The sequence below is a fragment of the Lepisosteus platostomus genome, chromosome 4 (assembly GCF_059453375.1).
Source record: "Lepisosteus platostomus isolate fLepPlt1 chromosome 4, fLepPlt1.hap1, whole genome shotgun sequence".
Lineage (NCBI taxonomy): Eukaryota > Metazoa > Chordata > Actinopteri > Semionotiformes > Lepisosteidae > Lepisosteus > Lepisosteus platostomus.
This window is the reverse complement of record NC_142614.1, coordinates 4,641,423-4,659,444: the sequence shown is the minus strand read 5'-3', so window position 1 is coordinate 4,659,444 and position 18,022 is coordinate 4,641,423. Positions and strand designations below refer to the sequence as shown.

General features: G+C 46.3%; 2 protein-coding genes, 1 long non-coding RNA gene and 1 other non-coding gene across 10 annotated transcripts; 3 read left to right on the top strand and 1 right to left on the bottom strand.

Annotated features, from left to right (window-relative positions):
* Positions 1 to 7,110, top strand: blvrb (biliverdin reductase B). Of its 2 annotated transcripts, XM_088627660.1 has the most exons (5): positions 25 to 211; positions 2,110 to 2,271; positions 3,587 to 3,676; positions 5,276 to 5,407; positions 6,348 to 7,110. In XM_088627660.1, the coding sequence occupies exons 1-5, from the start codon at positions 127 to 129 to the stop codon at positions 6,500 to 6,502; spliced, it is 624 nt and encodes a 207-aa protein (XP_088483786.1). In that variant the 5' UTR covers positions 25 to 126; the 3' UTR covers positions 6,503 to 7,110. The 2 variants fall into 2 exon arrangements, with proteins under 2 accessions (XP_088483788.1, XP_088483786.1); XM_088627662.1 differs by lacking the exon at positions 5,276 to 5,407 and having other exon boundaries at positions 1 to 211.
* Positions 3,689 to 5,076, top strand: LOC148672181 (uncharacterized). Its single transcript, XR_015935695.1, has 2 exons — positions 3,689 to 3,957; positions 4,428 to 5,076. It is a non-coding gene; the product is annotated as an uncharacterized LOC148672181 (long non-coding RNA).
* A 139-nt stretch (positions 7,111 to 7,249) lies between the features above and the next one.
* sertad3 (SERTA domain containing 3) lies at positions 7,250 to 15,454 on the top strand. Of its 6 annotated transcripts, none has more exons than XM_088627658.1 (3): positions 7,250 to 8,101; positions 10,629 to 10,922; positions 11,382 to 15,454. In XM_088627658.1, the coding sequence occupies exon 3, from the start codon at positions 11,389 to 11,391 to the stop codon at positions 12,256 to 12,258; it is 870 nt and encodes a 289-aa protein (XP_088483784.1). In that variant the 5' UTR covers positions 7,250 to 8,101; positions 10,629 to 10,922; positions 11,382 to 11,388; the 3' UTR covers positions 12,259 to 15,454. The 6 variants fall into 6 exon arrangements, with proteins under 6 accessions (XP_088483784.1, XP_088483782.1, XP_088483785.1 ...); XM_088627656.1 differs by having other exon boundaries at positions 7,250 to 9,599; XM_088627659.1 differs by lacking the exon at positions 10,629 to 10,922.
* A 2,410-nt stretch (positions 15,455 to 17,864) lies between these two features.
* trnak-cuu (transfer RNA lysine (anticodon CUU)) lies at positions 17,865 to 17,937 on the bottom strand. The gene has a single exon. It is a non-coding gene; the product is annotated as a tRNA-Lys (tRNA).
* Between the last annotated feature and the right edge of the window lie 85 nt (positions 17,938 to 18,022).

Here is an 18,022-nt window from a genome sequence, read left to right as displayed (position 1 = left end):
GTGAGCGCTCGGCGTGGGGGGCGGACCCTCCTTATCGCCTCTAACAGACCGGGTTTCGCTTTCCAAGCCGAGCTTTGTGACACTGAGCGTGTGGCTGTAGCTCACTGCTACTGCTCTCCAGGCGTCATGGCTGGGACGATAAAAAACGTCGCGTTATTCGGCGCCACGGGAATGACCGGCCTGGTGACCCTGCCCCAGGCTGTCGGCGCAGGTAGGAGTCTAAACCGTGTGAAACTCGAGGCCACGGCCGTGGATCGCGAGCTGATTTAATCTTACCTCTGCAGCCCCGAGCGCGGACAGCGGCTGCCCATCGACAAGTTGCAGCTGTAGCGTAACTGCTTGACGAATTAGGCAGCTGCGAAGTTTGGTATACTTATTAAATCAAGGGCACTATTTACCTTTTTTTTTTTGGTATCGTTAAGACTCTATAAGGTAAAACATTTAGAGACTTTAGTGCGTTGCTTGTTTTTGAAAGCTGTCTTGTCCATCTTGACTGATCTAACCATCACGTCAGCTGTCTCCGCGGAATTTCTAAACAATCCATTAACGATGCGAAAGGGGGCTTTTTTAGTAAAATAATGGAATGCTATTAAGGTCAATGCTACTGACATTAAAATTATATTAATTCAGTCGTTGAAATCTGTTTGTTCTATTTAACAAGCAAGCGATTATTCCGCCGTCTCGTATTAGACGAATTTTTTGATGCGTTAAATATATTAGTGAACTTCATTAATCAGTTATCTGTTTCGCATACAGCCCGTGATACAGAAATCGCCTTGACTAATAAAGGAAAAACTTTTAAAAAATACTTGGTATTAGTGTAGTAGGCTTGTTTCATGCACTTATGTTGCTTCCTTTAAGACGGAGCGAAGATCCTTTAAAAACAGTCGTGTAATGCTGGCAGACCAGGTGCTGATTTTCGGCTGAGTCACGGTTGCAGATCGCCTGCTGCAAGGGAGATAAGTCACGAGGTGTCCAGATAGTTCCCTTATCCTTCTGGAACAGATGGGTTGGGCTCGATTCACTTTGAGCTCCGTTCTCTGTGCACACTCGGGCGCTACAGTATGGTAACGGTGCCGGCCTTGCGCCTCTTGGGAGAGCGCTTCTCCATTGCTATGGAGAAGGGCGACATGTGACCGTTTTACCCACGTAACTGAAAAGTGCGAACAGCAGCTTTGCTTGTATGAGCCGCGCATATATTTACCTCTCGTCCGGCCGTCCGAGCCTCACGAACGCTGCACGGTCGCTAATCTGTACAAACACCTTCTCGTGGAAAAGTCAGCGTCAATGACGAATTGTCCAGTAACGAATTACCTAGTTATTTAAAACGGGAGTGAAAGCTGTCGGGGTGCCATCAGAACAAAAGGCCCATGCTCGCTGTGGACTTTCTAAAAGTAAAACAGGTGAGCAACCTCGACTATTCAAGATGAGTTTGAGGGATTTAGATGAACCTTTTCGGCTTACACTGTCGGTAAAAGTATACTTTATTGGGGAAAGAAGATGCACACTGCCCCCTAAAACCTGATACAATCTAGATCTTGTTTAAACAAAGTGATGGGCGGGTCTGTTCGTTTTGTGGAAGTTGGTTTAAAAAAAAAAAAAGAATTTGCTCCCCGACAGGAGCTGGACCTTAGTTTATTAGCCTGTTAAATGTTAGGGCTCCCTCCCTTGTGCCTGAGGGGTAACACTCAGCTCGTGACGGGAGAGCATGAGCTGGGTGACTGGCTGGCTGATTCTGTGCACATGCACTCGAACAGCTCGATTGTCTCTGGAGCAGAGCTCTGGAACTACCCCCGCTTCCTGGCAATACGAGTCCTTAACGGCTCTGTGCTCCGGCCCTGATCCGCAGCGCTCTGGAACTACAGGAGTCATAAACCCCACCTGCCTTGTGCTTGTGTCTCTTCAAACGGGCTCTCTTAGTGCAGAAAATGCGCGGGATTTTCAAACCAATGGCGGTTTTGAGCAGCCACAAACTGCACGAAAGGCGCCGCACGCGGTAGCCTTTCTTCTGAGTTGTGGCTGTGCTGATGAAGAGCAAGGCGGTTTCCAGCAGCAGGTGTTTATTTCAGAAGGTGCTGACAGCGGTCAAACCGCGCGCTGTGTCCGCAGGCTACAATGTGACGGTGCTGGTGCGAGACCCCTCCCGCCTGCCCCCGGACCACAAGGCCTCTAGGGTGGTGGTGGGCGACGTCCTGAACAAGGAGGACGTGAAGAAGACGCTGGAGGGGCAGGACGCCGCCATCATCATCCTGGGCACCGGAAACGACCTGAGTGAGTCTGAGCGCTGGGAGCCCACTGGTGAAACCCCAGGGGTTACCTGATGTCTTCTGCGCCTTTGGAGCCATTTAAAATGAATGAATATATTTAAAGATCGAAGGTTTAAAATGGCATTTTGCTTGTAAGATTATTTGAAGTTGGATCTTAAATGATCTAACCTTAAACCCTTTCCCCAGAAATACACTTCACTTAACATTTATTTTAAACAGTATAAACTTCAGTAAAGCGCCTATACTTCCTAAGACGCTTGAAGAAGGCTAAGATATGTCCCCAGATCCTCACTACCTTTTACAGATGCACTACAGAAAGCACACTGACAGGCTGCATCACAGTGTGGTATGGCAACTGCAGTGCTGCTGACCGCAAAGCCCTACAGCTGGTGGTGAAAACTGCCCAGTCCATCACTGGGGCTGCCCTCCCATCTATACAGGACATTTATGACAGACGGTGCTTGAGGAAAGCTCTAAGCATCATCAAAGACCCCACACACCCCAGCTACAGACTGTATGACCCTCTACCATCTGGAAAACGGTACCGGAGCATTCGGGTCCGGACTGCCAGACCCAGATAGTTTTTACCCCCGCACTATCAAACTATTAAACTCCCAGCCTCTCTCACCTCTCGCCTCTCGCCCACAATCTGAACCTCACAGTGCCTTCTTTCTTACCAAAAACTCACACATTGAAATCTACCTCTACCTTACATGTCAAGAAGCTCACTCCCCATCATTTCTATCCCTTTATTTCATTCTGTTGATGCATGTTTTTGCACATCTGATGTTGTTTTTGCACATTAACTGTTATGTTATTATGTTATTTATTGTTGTAGTCTTCTTATTTATTGTTATTGTCATCCTGTAAAGCGCTTTGAGAAGCCACCTTTAAAGGCACTATATAAAATAAAGTTTATTATTATTATTATTATTATTATTACCTGTTACCTTTTTGTTGTTTTGCACATTGCCTGTTGTTGTTTTTTGCACACTGCCTGTTGTCTCTTTCTTTTATTATACAATTGTATTGTTGTTGTTTTTTCTTTGTACTACTTATCGTCTGAGAGCTAGCTAAATAGCATTTCGTTATACTATATACCTGTATATGAGTATAATGACAATAAACTTGAACTTCAATGTACCTGAATGAGTAACCGATCACAGCTCCTTGAAATAGTGACTGCAATTCCCAATGGTGACCACAAGAGGGAGTACAAGTACTAGAAATCCCAGGTTGGCGGACAAAAGTGAATCCGTGCATCCTTTGTGTAGGCTTGTGGGTGTATGCGCCTTGAACTGCCTCCTGAATTTTAACAGGCCCCACCACCATGATGTCAGAAGGAACCAAGAACATTCTGGAAGTTATGAAAGCCCGTGGAATTCAAAAGGTTGTTGCATGCATGTCAGGTAGGACTGGACATCTTTAATAATAATAATAATTGCTTACACTTATATAGCACTTTTACTGGACACTCCACTCAAAGCGCTTTACAGGTAATGGGGATCCCCTCCACCACCAATGTGCAGCCCCACCTGCTTTGCCTTGGTGTACTGCAAAAAGTGTTTAAAGTACCATGGCCATCCTTCTTAGAGAACATCAGTCTTTAGCAGACATAATCAGATTTGAAAGTATTTGCTTTTGATGTTGAGAACCCTATGCAGTACATTTAGGCAAAATCCATACCAGAGTCACAGTGGTACATAGCTCAGCTGTGGTTAATGGACTGCAACAATGTGACTCCCGCACAAAACCTATTAATGTGCTTCTTCAAAACCAAGGAAACATTATACTCGGGAAAATCAAGACATTTCCATCTTTCAAAAATGGAAACATTGATGGTCAAAAATGGAACATTGATGTCAAAGTTAAACTTATTAACTTTCAACCATGACTAAGGTGATGCACAACCCCAACCATAAACAGAGCATGCACAAACACAACAGCATCTGCTGGCTTGGTCTGGAGCATCGTGCGGTGTGCCTTTTGCAGATGCTCAAATGAAGGCTGATGTTTCTGCCCAGGGTGCAGAAGTCCAACTGGAGGAACAATTAGCACTGTTTCTGGGAAGCTCCTGGCAATGTGGCTGGGATCTACAAAGCTGAGGGCTCACAAAGGCTGAGCCTCAGGTTTTGTATGCAAGCTATAGAGCCCTCTAAGGCAGTGACCCAGAATGATTCTCAATCATCATTAAATCGTGGACACAACTACAGTATATTTCTTGTGACTTCTGAAGACCAGGGCCTCCCGTTTCAGTTGATGGACAAGGTGAAATCCATTTTAATCCTGGTCTCCCTGCTTACACTGACAAAAACAACTTCTGATCCTAACTTGTATAGTGATTTTGTTCCGTTAAAGGGAAATGCGTTCCCAATTTCTCAGGCCAGTTCCTCAAACCTCGCTAAATAAAATATCAATGAATTTAGGCTGTTTGAGAAAAATGTTACCAATTTTGAAGTGCACACAAAATTGTGAACTTGGTGAAAGTACTGTAAGTCTCATCACGGGCAAGAGCGAGAGTTCGTGCAAATTGCAACATGAAGCAGCCCTTCCTGCTCACTAGTCTCCATAATGACTAATGTGATGTACTGTATGAGTGAATATGCACAGGTTGTGCAGCAGACATTTCACCGCAGAAATGTTCCAACCTGATCTACGTGCAGATTTAACAAGTAAGCAGTATTGGTCTGTAAAACGGTCTCAAACTCAAGAGCAGTACTTCTATTGGATTAAAAGATGTATTCAGAAGCCTGTTTGGTTACAATGTAATGGGGCTGCTTCACCTCACTGGAAGTTGGTGACTTGTTCTCCATCACAGAACAAGGGAACTGCACGGACCTGGAAATTTCGGCTCGTCTGCTGGTTCTTTCTAACCCCTAAATGTAAAAAAGAGCTTTGCAGTTCCTCTTCCCGTGTTGCCTTCAGCAATTCGCTTGGTCTCTCCAAAAATCAAAAGGGGAAAGTGGGGGGGTTGTTGGTGAACCTAATGTGCCCTCTTCCTACAACAGCCTTCCTTCTTGGGGATCGCGGCAGGGTGCCCCCTCCTTTGGTGCCCATCACCGAGGACCATGACCGCATGCACAGGCTTCTGAAGGAGTCGGGGCTGGACTACGTGGCAGTAATGCCTCCACACATTGCGGGTGATTTTCTCTCGGCCTACTTCTTGGCTGGTTTCCTCCTTTGCCAAGAGTCTTTTTCAGATCTGGGGGGTGTTCTTGGAAGGCAACAAGACCCTTGATGCATGTTGTGCTATTCAGTTTCCTCAAAGCCTGTGCTTTGCTGATGTTTTCCACTGCAAAATGGAAAATATCACTGTTCCTCATGGATCTTAGTTGTCTCGTTACTTGGATCAGCATGTGTTCAACATGGCAACATCCTCAGAAATGTGTCTCTCATAGTGATCTAAACCTGCACAGTCACTCTGGTCCCTCACATGTATCAATCCAGTCTAGCTGAGTCACTGTGAGACATTTCTCTATATGCAGCCACGCAGCTAAAAGTCAATTTTTGTCCTGCAGAAAATGGATCCATCATGATTGTGGAAGAAAACAGCCAGACATTCCTTATGCAGAAAACTTAAGAACTTGGCATAAAAATGACTTTCCCCACAGTGTCTATACCAGCAGTTTATTATTTTAGCTCCCTTAGTTGGTAACTAGCCCAGCTTCTGGATCACTTGGGTGTCAGGGGAGTTTGTGCAGCGAGCAGGAGGAGGAAGATATTGGACAGCAAGGGGTGCTTATTCATGTCCAAATTAACTTTGCGCCATGTCAACAAAGTTGAGTGGAATGTGCCTAGCCTAGATAAAAAAAACCCCAAACAGTGCACATGCAAGAGTTACCATACATATTCAATCCATACACCAATCCAAGACCTACAGATTGAGGTGCTACTTCAGAATTGAGCAGGACTACATTACATGCTTTGAAACCAGACAGGGAGGTTTGTTTTTAAAAAGAGGAGCTGGTGGGGGAAGAAAGGCATCTGTGCACAGCCTGGGCTTTCTGTTTAATACCGGTCGAAGCAGAAGGCCCACTGTAAAGGTCAGAGCCAGGAAGTGTCCTGCCTTTGTTTCTGCAGATAACCACCCCTTGACCGAAAGGTACACCGTGACGGAGAACATGCTGAAGGGGAAGGTCATCTCCAAATACGACCTGGGCCACTTCTTCGTCCACTGCCTGTCCACGACGGAGTGGGACAGGAAGACCGTGGGGCTCTGCGGAGAGTACAGCTAACCGGCGCAGGGTGGGGGTGAGGGTGGGCCGGGGGAGGGGTTAAACTCGACAACATCAACATGTGCTGAGCTATGGTCACTAAGCCCCTGCAACCTGCTGCAAGCTTTAGACACTGCTGCCTTAGAAGACTGGCAAAATGCTCACAGTGTGACGACGCCCTCTGCAGCCTGGTGACAGCGGTGGGCAGGAGTGGCACACTGGTGGGGGTGGTGCTGCTTGGGCGCAGGCTGATGGCATGTTAGGTGGGTGAAACGCGGATTTGCTCCAGCTGCCCTCGCTGGAAAGAGCAGCGCCCACCCCCTGGCATGAAAGAACCCTTAATGTCCACTGGGGGCAGTGTTTTAGGCTTGGCTGGTGCAATGGCTTTTGCTCTCCCGCCCCCAAAAAACCTGTCCTTTTTACTGTGGTTTGAAGGCCCGTTTCACCTTTTCAGCGAACGTTAAAAAGCTGCACCTCCGGTGCCTGTATGCGCCAGGTTGCAGAGGAGTCACCGACCATGCAATGCTCAGATACCTGTTGTTGCCAGTGAGTGCCTTGCCTTTACTGCTTCAGACTGGATTGCTTCGAACTCCTCTGAAGATTTCTTCTAATAAAACATCTCAAGTTCAGGCGGGTGTGTATTTTTTTCCCCACCCCCTCCCACCAAATATACGGTTCGTCCTTTCATAAAGGGGTTTCATAAAGCCGGACCGTGTCGCCACCGACCCGTTCACACATGTGTAACTCGCCATTGTTAGGGGTGGACAAAGTCCAGTCGGACAGTCCACAGCCGCACCAGGGGGTCTCGGGTTATAGATCGATAAGCCCTCACGTGTGAACCAGGAGTCAAGGGACGACAACAGCGCAGGGGAGAGGGAACTTGCCCGGAAAGTGTAAAAGCGTCTGAAAGCGTCGGTCCGCGGTCGTGCCGGCGCGTTTTGTTTTGGGGTTTGATGGCCGTACATCCATCCCACGGCTCTTTTAAGTGCATTACATACACCGTTGAGTATTTACAAAAAAATCGGACTCAAGTAAGACAAAACCGACAACTTTTTTTTTAATAAGAAAAGGGATGCGTGCGGGGCTGTCCGCCGTCGCCTTCAAACGGCCGGGCGCTTGTGAAAGCCCGATCTCCCTACCAGTCTCGCACACCACTTTGTCCGGCTGGCTCGATTTTGAATACCACCCAGCGAGCTCCAAGTCTCCGGTATCGGGCTGGACCATTTACCCGGGGCTCTACAACCTTTGCCATTTGTCTCCGGAGCCGGGACTGCGAAACCGAAGGGGACACGCTGAGGTGGGGGCGATTTCATTTAAACCGACACCCGTCTCGTCCAATCCGGACCAGGCCGAGGCGGTTTAACAGTCGGTCCAAGCCAGTAGAGGGCGGCCTGCTTCTTGTGGGGGGGGTGGTGCTAACCCTGTCGGAGAAACTGGGAAAAACTGTCCCGGATCTGCAGACATTAACTGGAGCGATGGGCAGAGGGGGAAGATTCGAGATTTCGAGGCGAGGAAAGTGGCAGTAGTATTCCCTAACTCTCCAGGTGAGGGGGAAGAAAATCTGTGGATGTCGGGGATTTGAGGAGAAAACGAAAGCCTGGGAAAACGAGAGCGAAGCAGGTAAATTTCAGTCCCATCTTTGCGTTGTCGGATTTTTTTTTACTGGACATTGATGGGCTAAAAGACGAAGACGCTATCGCAGTCGCTGCATTAGGCGCCGTCTGCGGCGTCTTAACTATCAAAAAGTAACGATAAAAAAAATCGGTGAGCTAAAGGACTTGGAGGTGGGAGCGGGTGCGGGGTTCGTGTTTTTGAACATTAACATCACACAAAATGTTTCCTGTAAAATGCTCAACGAAATTTACGCGACGGCAACAATTCTTAAAAGCGGATGGTTATGTTTTAGTTTAATTCTCTTTTTTTAAACCTTAGTGTATTATGTTATCGGTCTGTACGTGCAACGGTTGACTTTTAACAGTCTATTCCGAGAAATATTACTTTGTGCAGTGGTTAGTGGGACTTAAATTGATTTTGTGTCTCTCTGTATAAATGTCACGATGCAGTCGTATTCTAAAATACTCCAACACTATAATTAATCTTTAATGTATTGCCTTCGTGTATTAATTCGAGTGATGCGAGTCGTGTTTTTATTTATAAGTTCAGGACTCAATTGTAAAAAACATTTTTAAGGATATTGGTATGATGCCATGCAAGGAAAAGACCCAGTGAAAACGTAAAAGGACAATAAGCGTGTTTATGCGAAAATAATTCCCATTTTTTCAGACTATATTTTAATTTGACCTTAGATTTAAAAAAACGCATGGTTAACATGGATCGCCGACACATTCCCTTTGCGTCGCAATGCGCTCTGGGACTTGGAGTTTTTTTTAGAAGTGTTCGGTCGTGCATTTCGACATGAGTAACATGGAAACAACATTTTGATAAAACTTTAGACAAAGGTTTAGTTTAACGCAGTCACAGAAAAGTTCTTCTGTATCAGAAAAACGCCCTTCCCAGTTTTAACTCTTATAAGGTACAAGATTCCACTTTTCAAATGAGTGAAAACAACCCCTGGTGCAAAATGTTTTCGGTCTGTAAGCTGGGGAACCCCTGCTTTGAGGCTGAATCGGATAATTTCTGCATTTACATCCCGCAGAATACAGCAAAAGCTCACTTCTAACAGTGGTGAAAGTTTCATTTGAAGTGCCCTTTGAGCAGCATGGATCCGCCATCTGAAAACGACGGAAAAGCCCGTTCTGAACTAAATAGGAACGCGTTTTGAAAGAGGCCGCCATCTTTAAACTCCATATCCCACAATGCCAAGGACGGGGTGTAGTCGTGCGCCTGCGCACTGCGGTTCGCGTCGGACTTGAATTAGCAGGCGGGAAGTAGGAGCGGCTAGTTGTGCAGTAATTTTCTAGGAGGGAGTAAGTAGAGGGCTCGTTATTTACCTCGTCCTGTAACCAGCTTACCTGCCTGTATTGCTTCAAAGCAGACACTGTATTCGGAGCTGGCGCGTTTTCCGAGGCGCAGCAGTGATTTTTATTTAGATGCTGGACCCCTATTTTAAGTGCGGACTGAGTTGTGAGTTTGGAGGGGAGGGCAGACGGCGATACCGGTGAGTACTGTCGGTCGGTTTCACTTTTTCTTCTCCGTTAACAGCCTCGTTTAAACTGTCCGGGGGTTGAGTTTCGCTGCTTTACTTGAGTTCACCCGAGGAAACGGTGGCGGTGAGAGTCCAGGCGCCTGAGTTGTTTGCGCTGCTGGAGTTAACCAGTGCTTGCCTGGTCTCTGCGGTACGTCCGTGGATTGAAGCAGTACGTCCTCGGGCCGAGGCCTCATTACCGGAGAAACAGTTTAAAGATCTTTTAATGGAAAAAAAACGCCTTTAATCTTTCTTTAAGATCTTTACTGGCGGAAAATTACATTTGGGCGATCGGCTACCACCACCCCTCCCCCACCTTCCCCACTTTTACGAAGTGAAACAAATAGCAGTAGTTCGCTCGTTTTTGTTTTTGCGGGTTTCATTTCCATTTTTTGGGGTGGGTTTCGGCTAAGTCTAGGTAGGATATTTCGACGCCAGGCCGCCCCCGTCCGCAGTAATCGGTTTGTACTGTGAAGCCATGTAACATCCGTGGCATCCTTTCGGCATCCTCGCTTCTGCACGTCCCTGCGCTGGTGCCCCCCCGGCAGTGTGCTCGACAGCGCCACCGGATGGGTTCAGGCGGTTTCGGGTAACTGCCGCGCTGTAGTGTGGCTCTGCAGCGAGAGAGAGCTGGGCTTGCCGGCTGAGCCCTGTTGGGATCCAGCTTCTGCAGCTGGACATCAGACCCGCATTTATGAATTGTTGAGAGTTCTGATCCCATATTAGATTCAGGTAAACCCAGTTTTTAATATACGAGCTAGGACGTGACTTCGATTTTTTGTTTTCATGTTGCGCTTCATGCTGGCGGTTATGGGCTGGCTACCAGATTCTGTTGTCTGGATGCTTTTATTTAACATTAATTTTTGCAGTTTGTCAAAGTGCATGCTTTACAAACGGATGGGTTTGAGGGGGACTGGAAAGGCGGGGATTGCAGGTCTCTGGGACCAGGGTTGGCTACTTGGGCTACTACCAGGGTTTCTTTCTACTTTGTGTTTCCTCTAGGGTATAACTTTCTCACGCACAGATTCCCCCCCCCGTGTCGTGAGGAACAGTGAGAAAAGAGAGGAGGCTGTTCGGCCCACAGCCCCACCAGCCCGTGGTCGATTAAGCCAGTGATGTAGTTGAGAGAAGCCCACGGAGAACATGGCGTGGGTGGTGTGTAAAAAGTGCCTCCTATTCTTGGTGCTGAATGCCCTTCCCCCCTGTCTCTGGTCTGTGTGCCGCCGTGGTTAAGGAAGGGTCTGGCGGAGGCGCGGCGTGCTCCGGGGACGGCTGCGGATGGTGTTGAATCCACCTGTGAGTTAGGAACGAAAGCGCCTGGTCTTCCCCTCGGGGTCCACCTCTGTCTGGCACTGGGGAGCGGTGGGAGCTGTGCACCTGGACTTACTGCCACCCTGTGTGAGGAGGGGGGTGCACCATTTCCTGGGAGGTCACCACTGAGAGATGTTGGTCCCTGGGGGTGGGGGGTCATGACTGAGGCACGCTGGTGACCTGGGGGGTAGCTGTGCCAGTGCCTGAGGGGTCACCGCTGGCGGGGGGTGGGGGGCGGGCACCAGTCACCAGGAGAAGGGGGTCATAGGGGTCATGCTGGTGACCTGTGGGGGGGGGGTGACTGCGTGGGGGTGCCGGTCACGGGACGAAGAGGGTCATTGCTGGTGACTTGGGAAGGTCACTTGGGTAGTCCCTGGGAGGAGAGGCGGGGGGTCCTGCTGGGACGCGGGCGCTCTCTGACGGTCTGTTTCGTGTCTCCCGCAGGCGGAGGATGGAGGTGAAGGGGCAGAAGCGCAAGCTCCCGGCCGACGGCGAGCTGCCCGCGGGGGCCCGCGCGGAGAAGGGCAGCAGCCTGTACGCGGCCCAGCGCCAGTCGGTGCTCGACATCTCGCTGGACAAGTTCCACCGCGGGCAGGCGCTGGCGGAGCCCAGCCTGCGCCGCTCCGTGCTCATCGCCAACACCCTGCGGCAGATCCAGGAGGAGATCCGGCAGGACGGCGCCGGGGGCTCAGTCCCGGACCAGCGGGTCCCGGCCCCAATCCCGCCAGAGCCCGGCCTTCACAAGGAAGCCCCCCCTCCGAGGATGTCTCTGGAGAATCACCGCCCGGGGTTCGGGGACGGCGACGACTGGGCGCTCCTGTCCGCGGAGGAGGACTTCTCCCTGTCCTCCGCCATCTCCTCTCTTCTCAGGGATCTGGACTTGGTGCTGGATGGGAGCTCCTCTCCGGGCCCCCAGCAGCAGCAGCAGCACCAACAACAACGGGCCCCCCTGAGCTCGATCGAGAACGTGCCGAGCGACTGGGGGTCCAAGCAGGACGGCTCGCCCTGTAGGGCGGAGAGGCCCGGCGAGGGCCCGGAAGCCTGCAGGGCCCCCGAGCCGGTGTTCGGCAGCTTCGAGATCATGAGGTCCAGCTACCTCACCGACGTCGCCTTGGACGACCTCTTCCCGGACATCGACACCTCCGTCTACGAGCGGGAGGCCGGCGCGCTGGGCGGGCGGACTTTCCCGGTGCCGCCCGGGGACGAACTCCTCAAGTACCTGTCCTCCTGCTCCCCCGCTTCCTCTGCGTTCTCCCCATCCCCCGCCGTGCGGGACCTGAATGAGCTGGAGCACATCATGGAAATCCTGGTGGGCTCCTGAGCCCAGGTGTCTTCTCTGTCTCGGCCTGTGGGGAAACTGGGCGAAGGGTTTACAAACTGGTGCTTGCAGGGCTTGTGTGTGTGACTTGTCCCCAACTCGCCTTGAGAAGCGATGAGTTGGTAAAGTGTACTTTCAAACCTTTCCCTGACAAGGGACTAAAGAGGACATTTTTGAAGGCTTGGAGGTGTTGAAAGTTTGTGGCGCCTTTAAAGATAAGTGTGGGTTTTACAGCAGCTCAGCACCGACGTGGTAAAGGGCTGACCGAATCGATCCTTGCTCCTGTGCCGAGGATCACGGTTATTTTGTGTCGTGAAGAGTTTTATTGGCAGACTGTAAGTCTGCCTATTTAAGAAAACTGTATTCTGAATCTAGCTTAGATTCCAGTCCTCAACCCTTAAAGACAATGAAGTGTCTGTGCCAAGCTGCATAAATGACCTCAAGTTTAATTCTCTGGCCAGGTTATGCCTCTTGTGAGGGAAGTGTTTGACAAATGATTGTTGACTGACATTGAAATCTTGTCTTCTGTGAAGATCCTTTTTAAACATATTTATTGCTATTATTATTATTATTAGTTTTTTTAACATTCTGAATAACTGAAGACCTCTCAACAAGCAACGCCTTACTGTAACATGGAACTGATTTACAATGACGTCGGCTTCTCCGAAAGGAACTGTCGGCTTTCTCATCGGCTGGTGCAGAAATCGCAACTACCTCCGTTAACTGGGTTTCCCATCAGGCTAGGCTGGCAGGGTGCCAGTCCTTTAAGACCCATTTAGCCTGCCTTTCTGTTTCAGTGAGTTTCTGACATATTTCATTCATCCTAGAAGTTAGAAATATTCTAATGTTTTATGTCTCCGTTATATCTACAACTTACCTTAATGCTACCTCATCTTCTGCATGAAACCATTTCCCCCTGCACAGTGTAGTACAAGAACAATTGAAAAGGATGAACTAGTCTAAAAAGTATTCCTTTGCGAGTCCCAGTGTTTGTGGTAAAGAGTCTAAATTATCTCATTTATTCTAAAACATTTTTGCTTCAATTTTACTGGTAAACCCTTGCCTGTTTTGTAGTAAAATAAGGCTAAGTTAATTAAATATTGCAAGCCAATGCTTTGTAAGAGAAGTGAAATATTCCTTTGCAATAATTTAAACTGTAGTGGAAAATTCCACTTTTAACTCTTATTCATAAAAGGGACCCATGTGGTAGTCTTTAACTCTTATCACAGTCTTGTAATGTATGAGAATCTGGAACTGAAACATCTGTTTCAATGCTCAGTGTGGTATAGATCAATGCTTTTATTACTTTTTTTTTACTATTTAATGAAGAAAAACCTGATGGTTAAAAAGCCATATTTATTTGTAGATAGATTAAGATATTTTGTAAGCCTTTGAGGAAAAAAGTAGAAGGGGTTTTTGTTACCTACAGTTTTTGCATTGCTTATTTTTTTGCCCACTATCACTACATAGCTTAAAGTGTGCATGTTATCTTCAAATTTCCGAATTACTGTCTTTTTGTAATAGCAAAAGAGTACCAAAAGTTCTGAAATCTGCTATACCTCTCTTCAGGGTCTTCTGTTCTTGTGTAAAAGCTGTTGTAAACACTCTGTACATGAGGGAACTACAAGCCTGGCTTTCCAAATGAATGATCATTAAGGCTGAGACAATGCATGGATCTGTACGTACACTATAATTGGGTCACTTGGTAGCACATATTTATTCTTTAAGATCACGAATGTCTTCCTCTGAATTCAAGTTTTAAAATCAAACACTGACTGCTGTTGACATTAATATTTTCAGGTGTGCTTCACTTCAGGTGAAGGTGGGGTTCGGTTGTGAACTAGAAAGTTTTCCACAGAAATTTAAAGGTCACCAAAAATTTACCTAGTTTTTTAACCTTTTGTACCGTCAGCTGATTAGTGCATTGTCTTAGGCTTTGGCCTGGCCAACAAAACAGCTTTCACTAACCCGTAACCAAAAGACTCCCCCTAAAATCTGTAGTATTTCATTAGGTTTCTTATGGAAGAAGTTGACTGTAAAAATGACAAAAAGGCACAATTTGCACATTCTGCCTTCAAGTGAAAAGTGTACTTTATTTCTTTGTTCCGGGCAGTTACTGTTCAATGTTGACACATTCATATACGGACACAAGTTTTACACTCATTTTATGGGGTTTATATATGTTTAAGCATTGCCTGGTTATGTTGAATCACAGTACAAATTATGGTTTGAGCAAAGTATATTTGAACATTTAGTTTTTTTTATCCATATATGTTCAAGAACTAAGAACTTGGTCTTGTTCATTGTTTTCTTGCACGGTCATTCAGTGTCTTCTCATCCAGCTGTCTAAAGGTCTTCTGATTTTCAATCTGTATGATGTTTGTACAAGAAGGCTGGGGTATTTAAGCCTGGGCTGTTTAAAGTACAATGTCCAAGCGCAGCATTTCAGTCTGGTTCTCTGAAATCAGTGTTATTAGTGTATGAAACCAGTGTTGCTGGAGAAGTACGTTTGTCTGTTGAACGGCTAGAAACTGTCCTTTTTGACCTTTTATAGAGCCTGGGGTGCACAATTTCCTGAAGTATATTTTATGCTCCTTGCTCTACAGAGGACATTGAAAGTCTTGGTGCACTTAAAGTGCATTTCTGGGCTCATTGGATGGCAATAATAAGTGCAGTATTTTTCATTTTTTAAACTTTGATTTACAGTAATACACCTGAAATTTTGCCTTGTTTCCTTTTAAACATGTGAATGTTTTATTTCAAAGAATGTGAGTTTTTATATGATATGCCTCCTTTGTATACTCTAGTGCAGTAGCTACAGGTTTACATAGTTGAAGGACTCATAACTTATTTGCCGAGCTCCTCCTAGTGTCTGGAACAGTGTCATCTCTCAGCTGTTCCCTAAAGGTGTTTTACAGAAAGCCAGGTCTGACTTGAAAAGTGATCTGGCTCCTCTATTCAAGAAAATTATTAAGCATCTTAAGAAGATGTTTTAATTTAATGTTTATTTATTAAATGTGCAGGCAGACGTATCTGCAGGCATTCTTGAGCAGATGGAAGAATGCTCACATGAAATAGCAAGAAATTCCACACCAACAAAAGCATTCAGGTACATATTGAGTTGCTCCATCTATGCAAACACTAAAAAGTGTCCAATTCTCTTGTAATTACTTTTTATAAATAAAACAAATCAACCTAGTGCCTTGGTGTCAGTGGTGGTCTTTTGAGAATGGTGTGCAAAGCATGCATCGAGTAATTCCAAAAAGAAATTCAAAGATTTGATTGCAGGTAAGTGACGTTCAAAGCTTTTGAGATATTAAATATTTCAAAGACTGTGTATTTGGTGACAGCCAGGAGCAGTATCATCACAACTGGCAACCCAAAAATGACAAGTAGGTAGGAGTCTGTCCAGTACCTGGACGAGAGATCTCCTGGGAAAGCAAAGGTTGCTGCTGGAAGAGGTTAATGGGACCAGCAGGAGTTCTCACCCTGTGGTCTGTGTGGGTCCTAATGCCCTGGTATGGTGATGGGGACACCATACTGTAAAAAAGGCACTGGTGTTCTGGTCAAATTTCTCCCTGGGCTTTACCAGTCATGGTCTCCTCGGTGTACCAGCATTCTTGGGTTGCCATAGCATCATCCAGGTAGGGCTACATATTGGTATTGGTGGGAGTTCCCATTACCTGTAAAGTGCCTTGAGCATTATCTAAGCATAAGCATTATTATTATTATTATTATTATTATTATTATTATTATTATTATTATTAAAGGGGAACTGCAATGCTTTTTTTGTTTTTTTTTGGGGGGGTTAGAAAGAGCATTGATAAATGCATTACAAACCACAATTAAAGCAAAATTTACACAGTACCATGTAAAACCACAACCACAGATATGCAGTGTCATGTTCTGTGACTCAGAGGCCAGTGATTGCAGTGATGTGTTGTGGCCCTATTGCGTTGTAAACGAGCAGGCTTGTGAATACATGTCTGCATGTCTTTTAATCCAATAGAAGTATTGCTGTCGGATTCCAGACATTTTGCCGACAAATACAAACACAGGCTGGAATATTTCTGCGGTGAAATATCTGCTGCACAACCTAAACTCTTACATCGCATTAAATGAGTGATTACAGAGAGCAGGAAGGGCCATCTAACGTCACTTGCCCGGGGCGAGAGCAGGGATCTGCAACAAAATGATAATTTCACAAAGTTCACGATTTTGTGTTCAATTCGGAATTTGTAAAATTTTACAAGACCGTGAATTAATTAATAGCCGGTCTGAGAAATTGGGACTGTAGGCTCCCTTTGAATTTGCATGCTGCTTTTCAAAAATTGCACATCTAATTCAGGAACGCACAGACCGCTTTCTCTGTCGCGCGTAGTCTTTTAAGGGCCTAAAACGCAAAAAAACAAAACAAACAACGCGCTAGAAGAGGCACGTTCTCCCGTCGTGTCGTCGAGAGAAGGAACCCGGGCGCGCGGCGGGGCCGACATCGGAAACTCCGCGAGCTCCGAGGCTGCAATCATCCATCAAGCGGAGGGGGAGCGGCGCCACGTGACGCACAGCGGGGGGAGGTGGGACAGGAAACATGGCTATAACGCCTCTCGAGGGAATGTCGATTTCAGGGTACAGTGCTGTAAACCTGATCGTCTATAAAATTGAAAACAGTGGTCCACAGGCTGCCCGCAAGTAACCTCTTCCATGCTAAATTTTAGTTTGGGCATAAACTATTACCCCTTTAGGTTGTAGTGATTAAATATGACACTAAATCTCATTACCCGTATCTCTATCGATTGCACTGCAGCAGCCCGGGTATTTGCTGTTCTCGTAGATTTACGAAGCTTATTTTAATGAATATAAATGCATTATCCATGTGGCTATCCAAAAACCGTTAAAAATATAATTTCACGATTTTTGTTCAAATTACAATTATAATGCGTTTTTTCGAAGATTTATCAATCGTGTGTTCGGTTGTTTCGTTGCGCGTTTTCAGATGTACATTTTGATTCTCCGTTGTTTATGCCAAGTGAATGCCATGGTCTAAACGCCAAAGCCCTCATTCGACCATGAAAAGATAACACAATCGATTGAGTAACAGTTTTTACGAATGTTAAGCGTCACTATGGTAACTTGATACCGGTGTGTTTGGGTTTGTCAGCATAGTGACGGCCTCCGATGAGCAGCCATCTAAATCTGTTACAGCGCCGAGTTTTAAAATGTTAGATAGTTACGGTCTAAAAAACAGCACTCTCTGAATGCACTGTTAGTCCTGTATTTCCATCTAAAACACGCATTGCATAATGATATTCCAATGCGGGTGAAGTAAAATTAGAAAAAAACTCGTGGAAGATGTGCATCTGTACTACAATCTGGGTTAAATACTGTATAGCTACTGCCACCTACTGGACAATTTCTGAAATCATCATTTTCATAAATTGCGCGTTTTCGCACTGTGTGTTAGAAGAATCGGTGCTTTTCACGTTTAACTATATGTTCGTGCAAATAACAGGTCACATGGTATTAAATGGTTAAAGTAATGTTGAATTACTTAAATGAAAAGATACAGTAAGTATATTTTACTTACGTAAAAGACTAGTAAAAACCAACATCGCCCAACGTGGGGCTCGAACCCACGACCCTGAGATTAAGAGTCTCATGCTCTACCGACTGAGCTAGCCGGGCTTGTGTTGTATGAGCTTTTCGTGGGTCTGTAATAAAGAAATATTGTAACATAACTACTTTGCTGTTTTAGAATTGAAGTATAGTT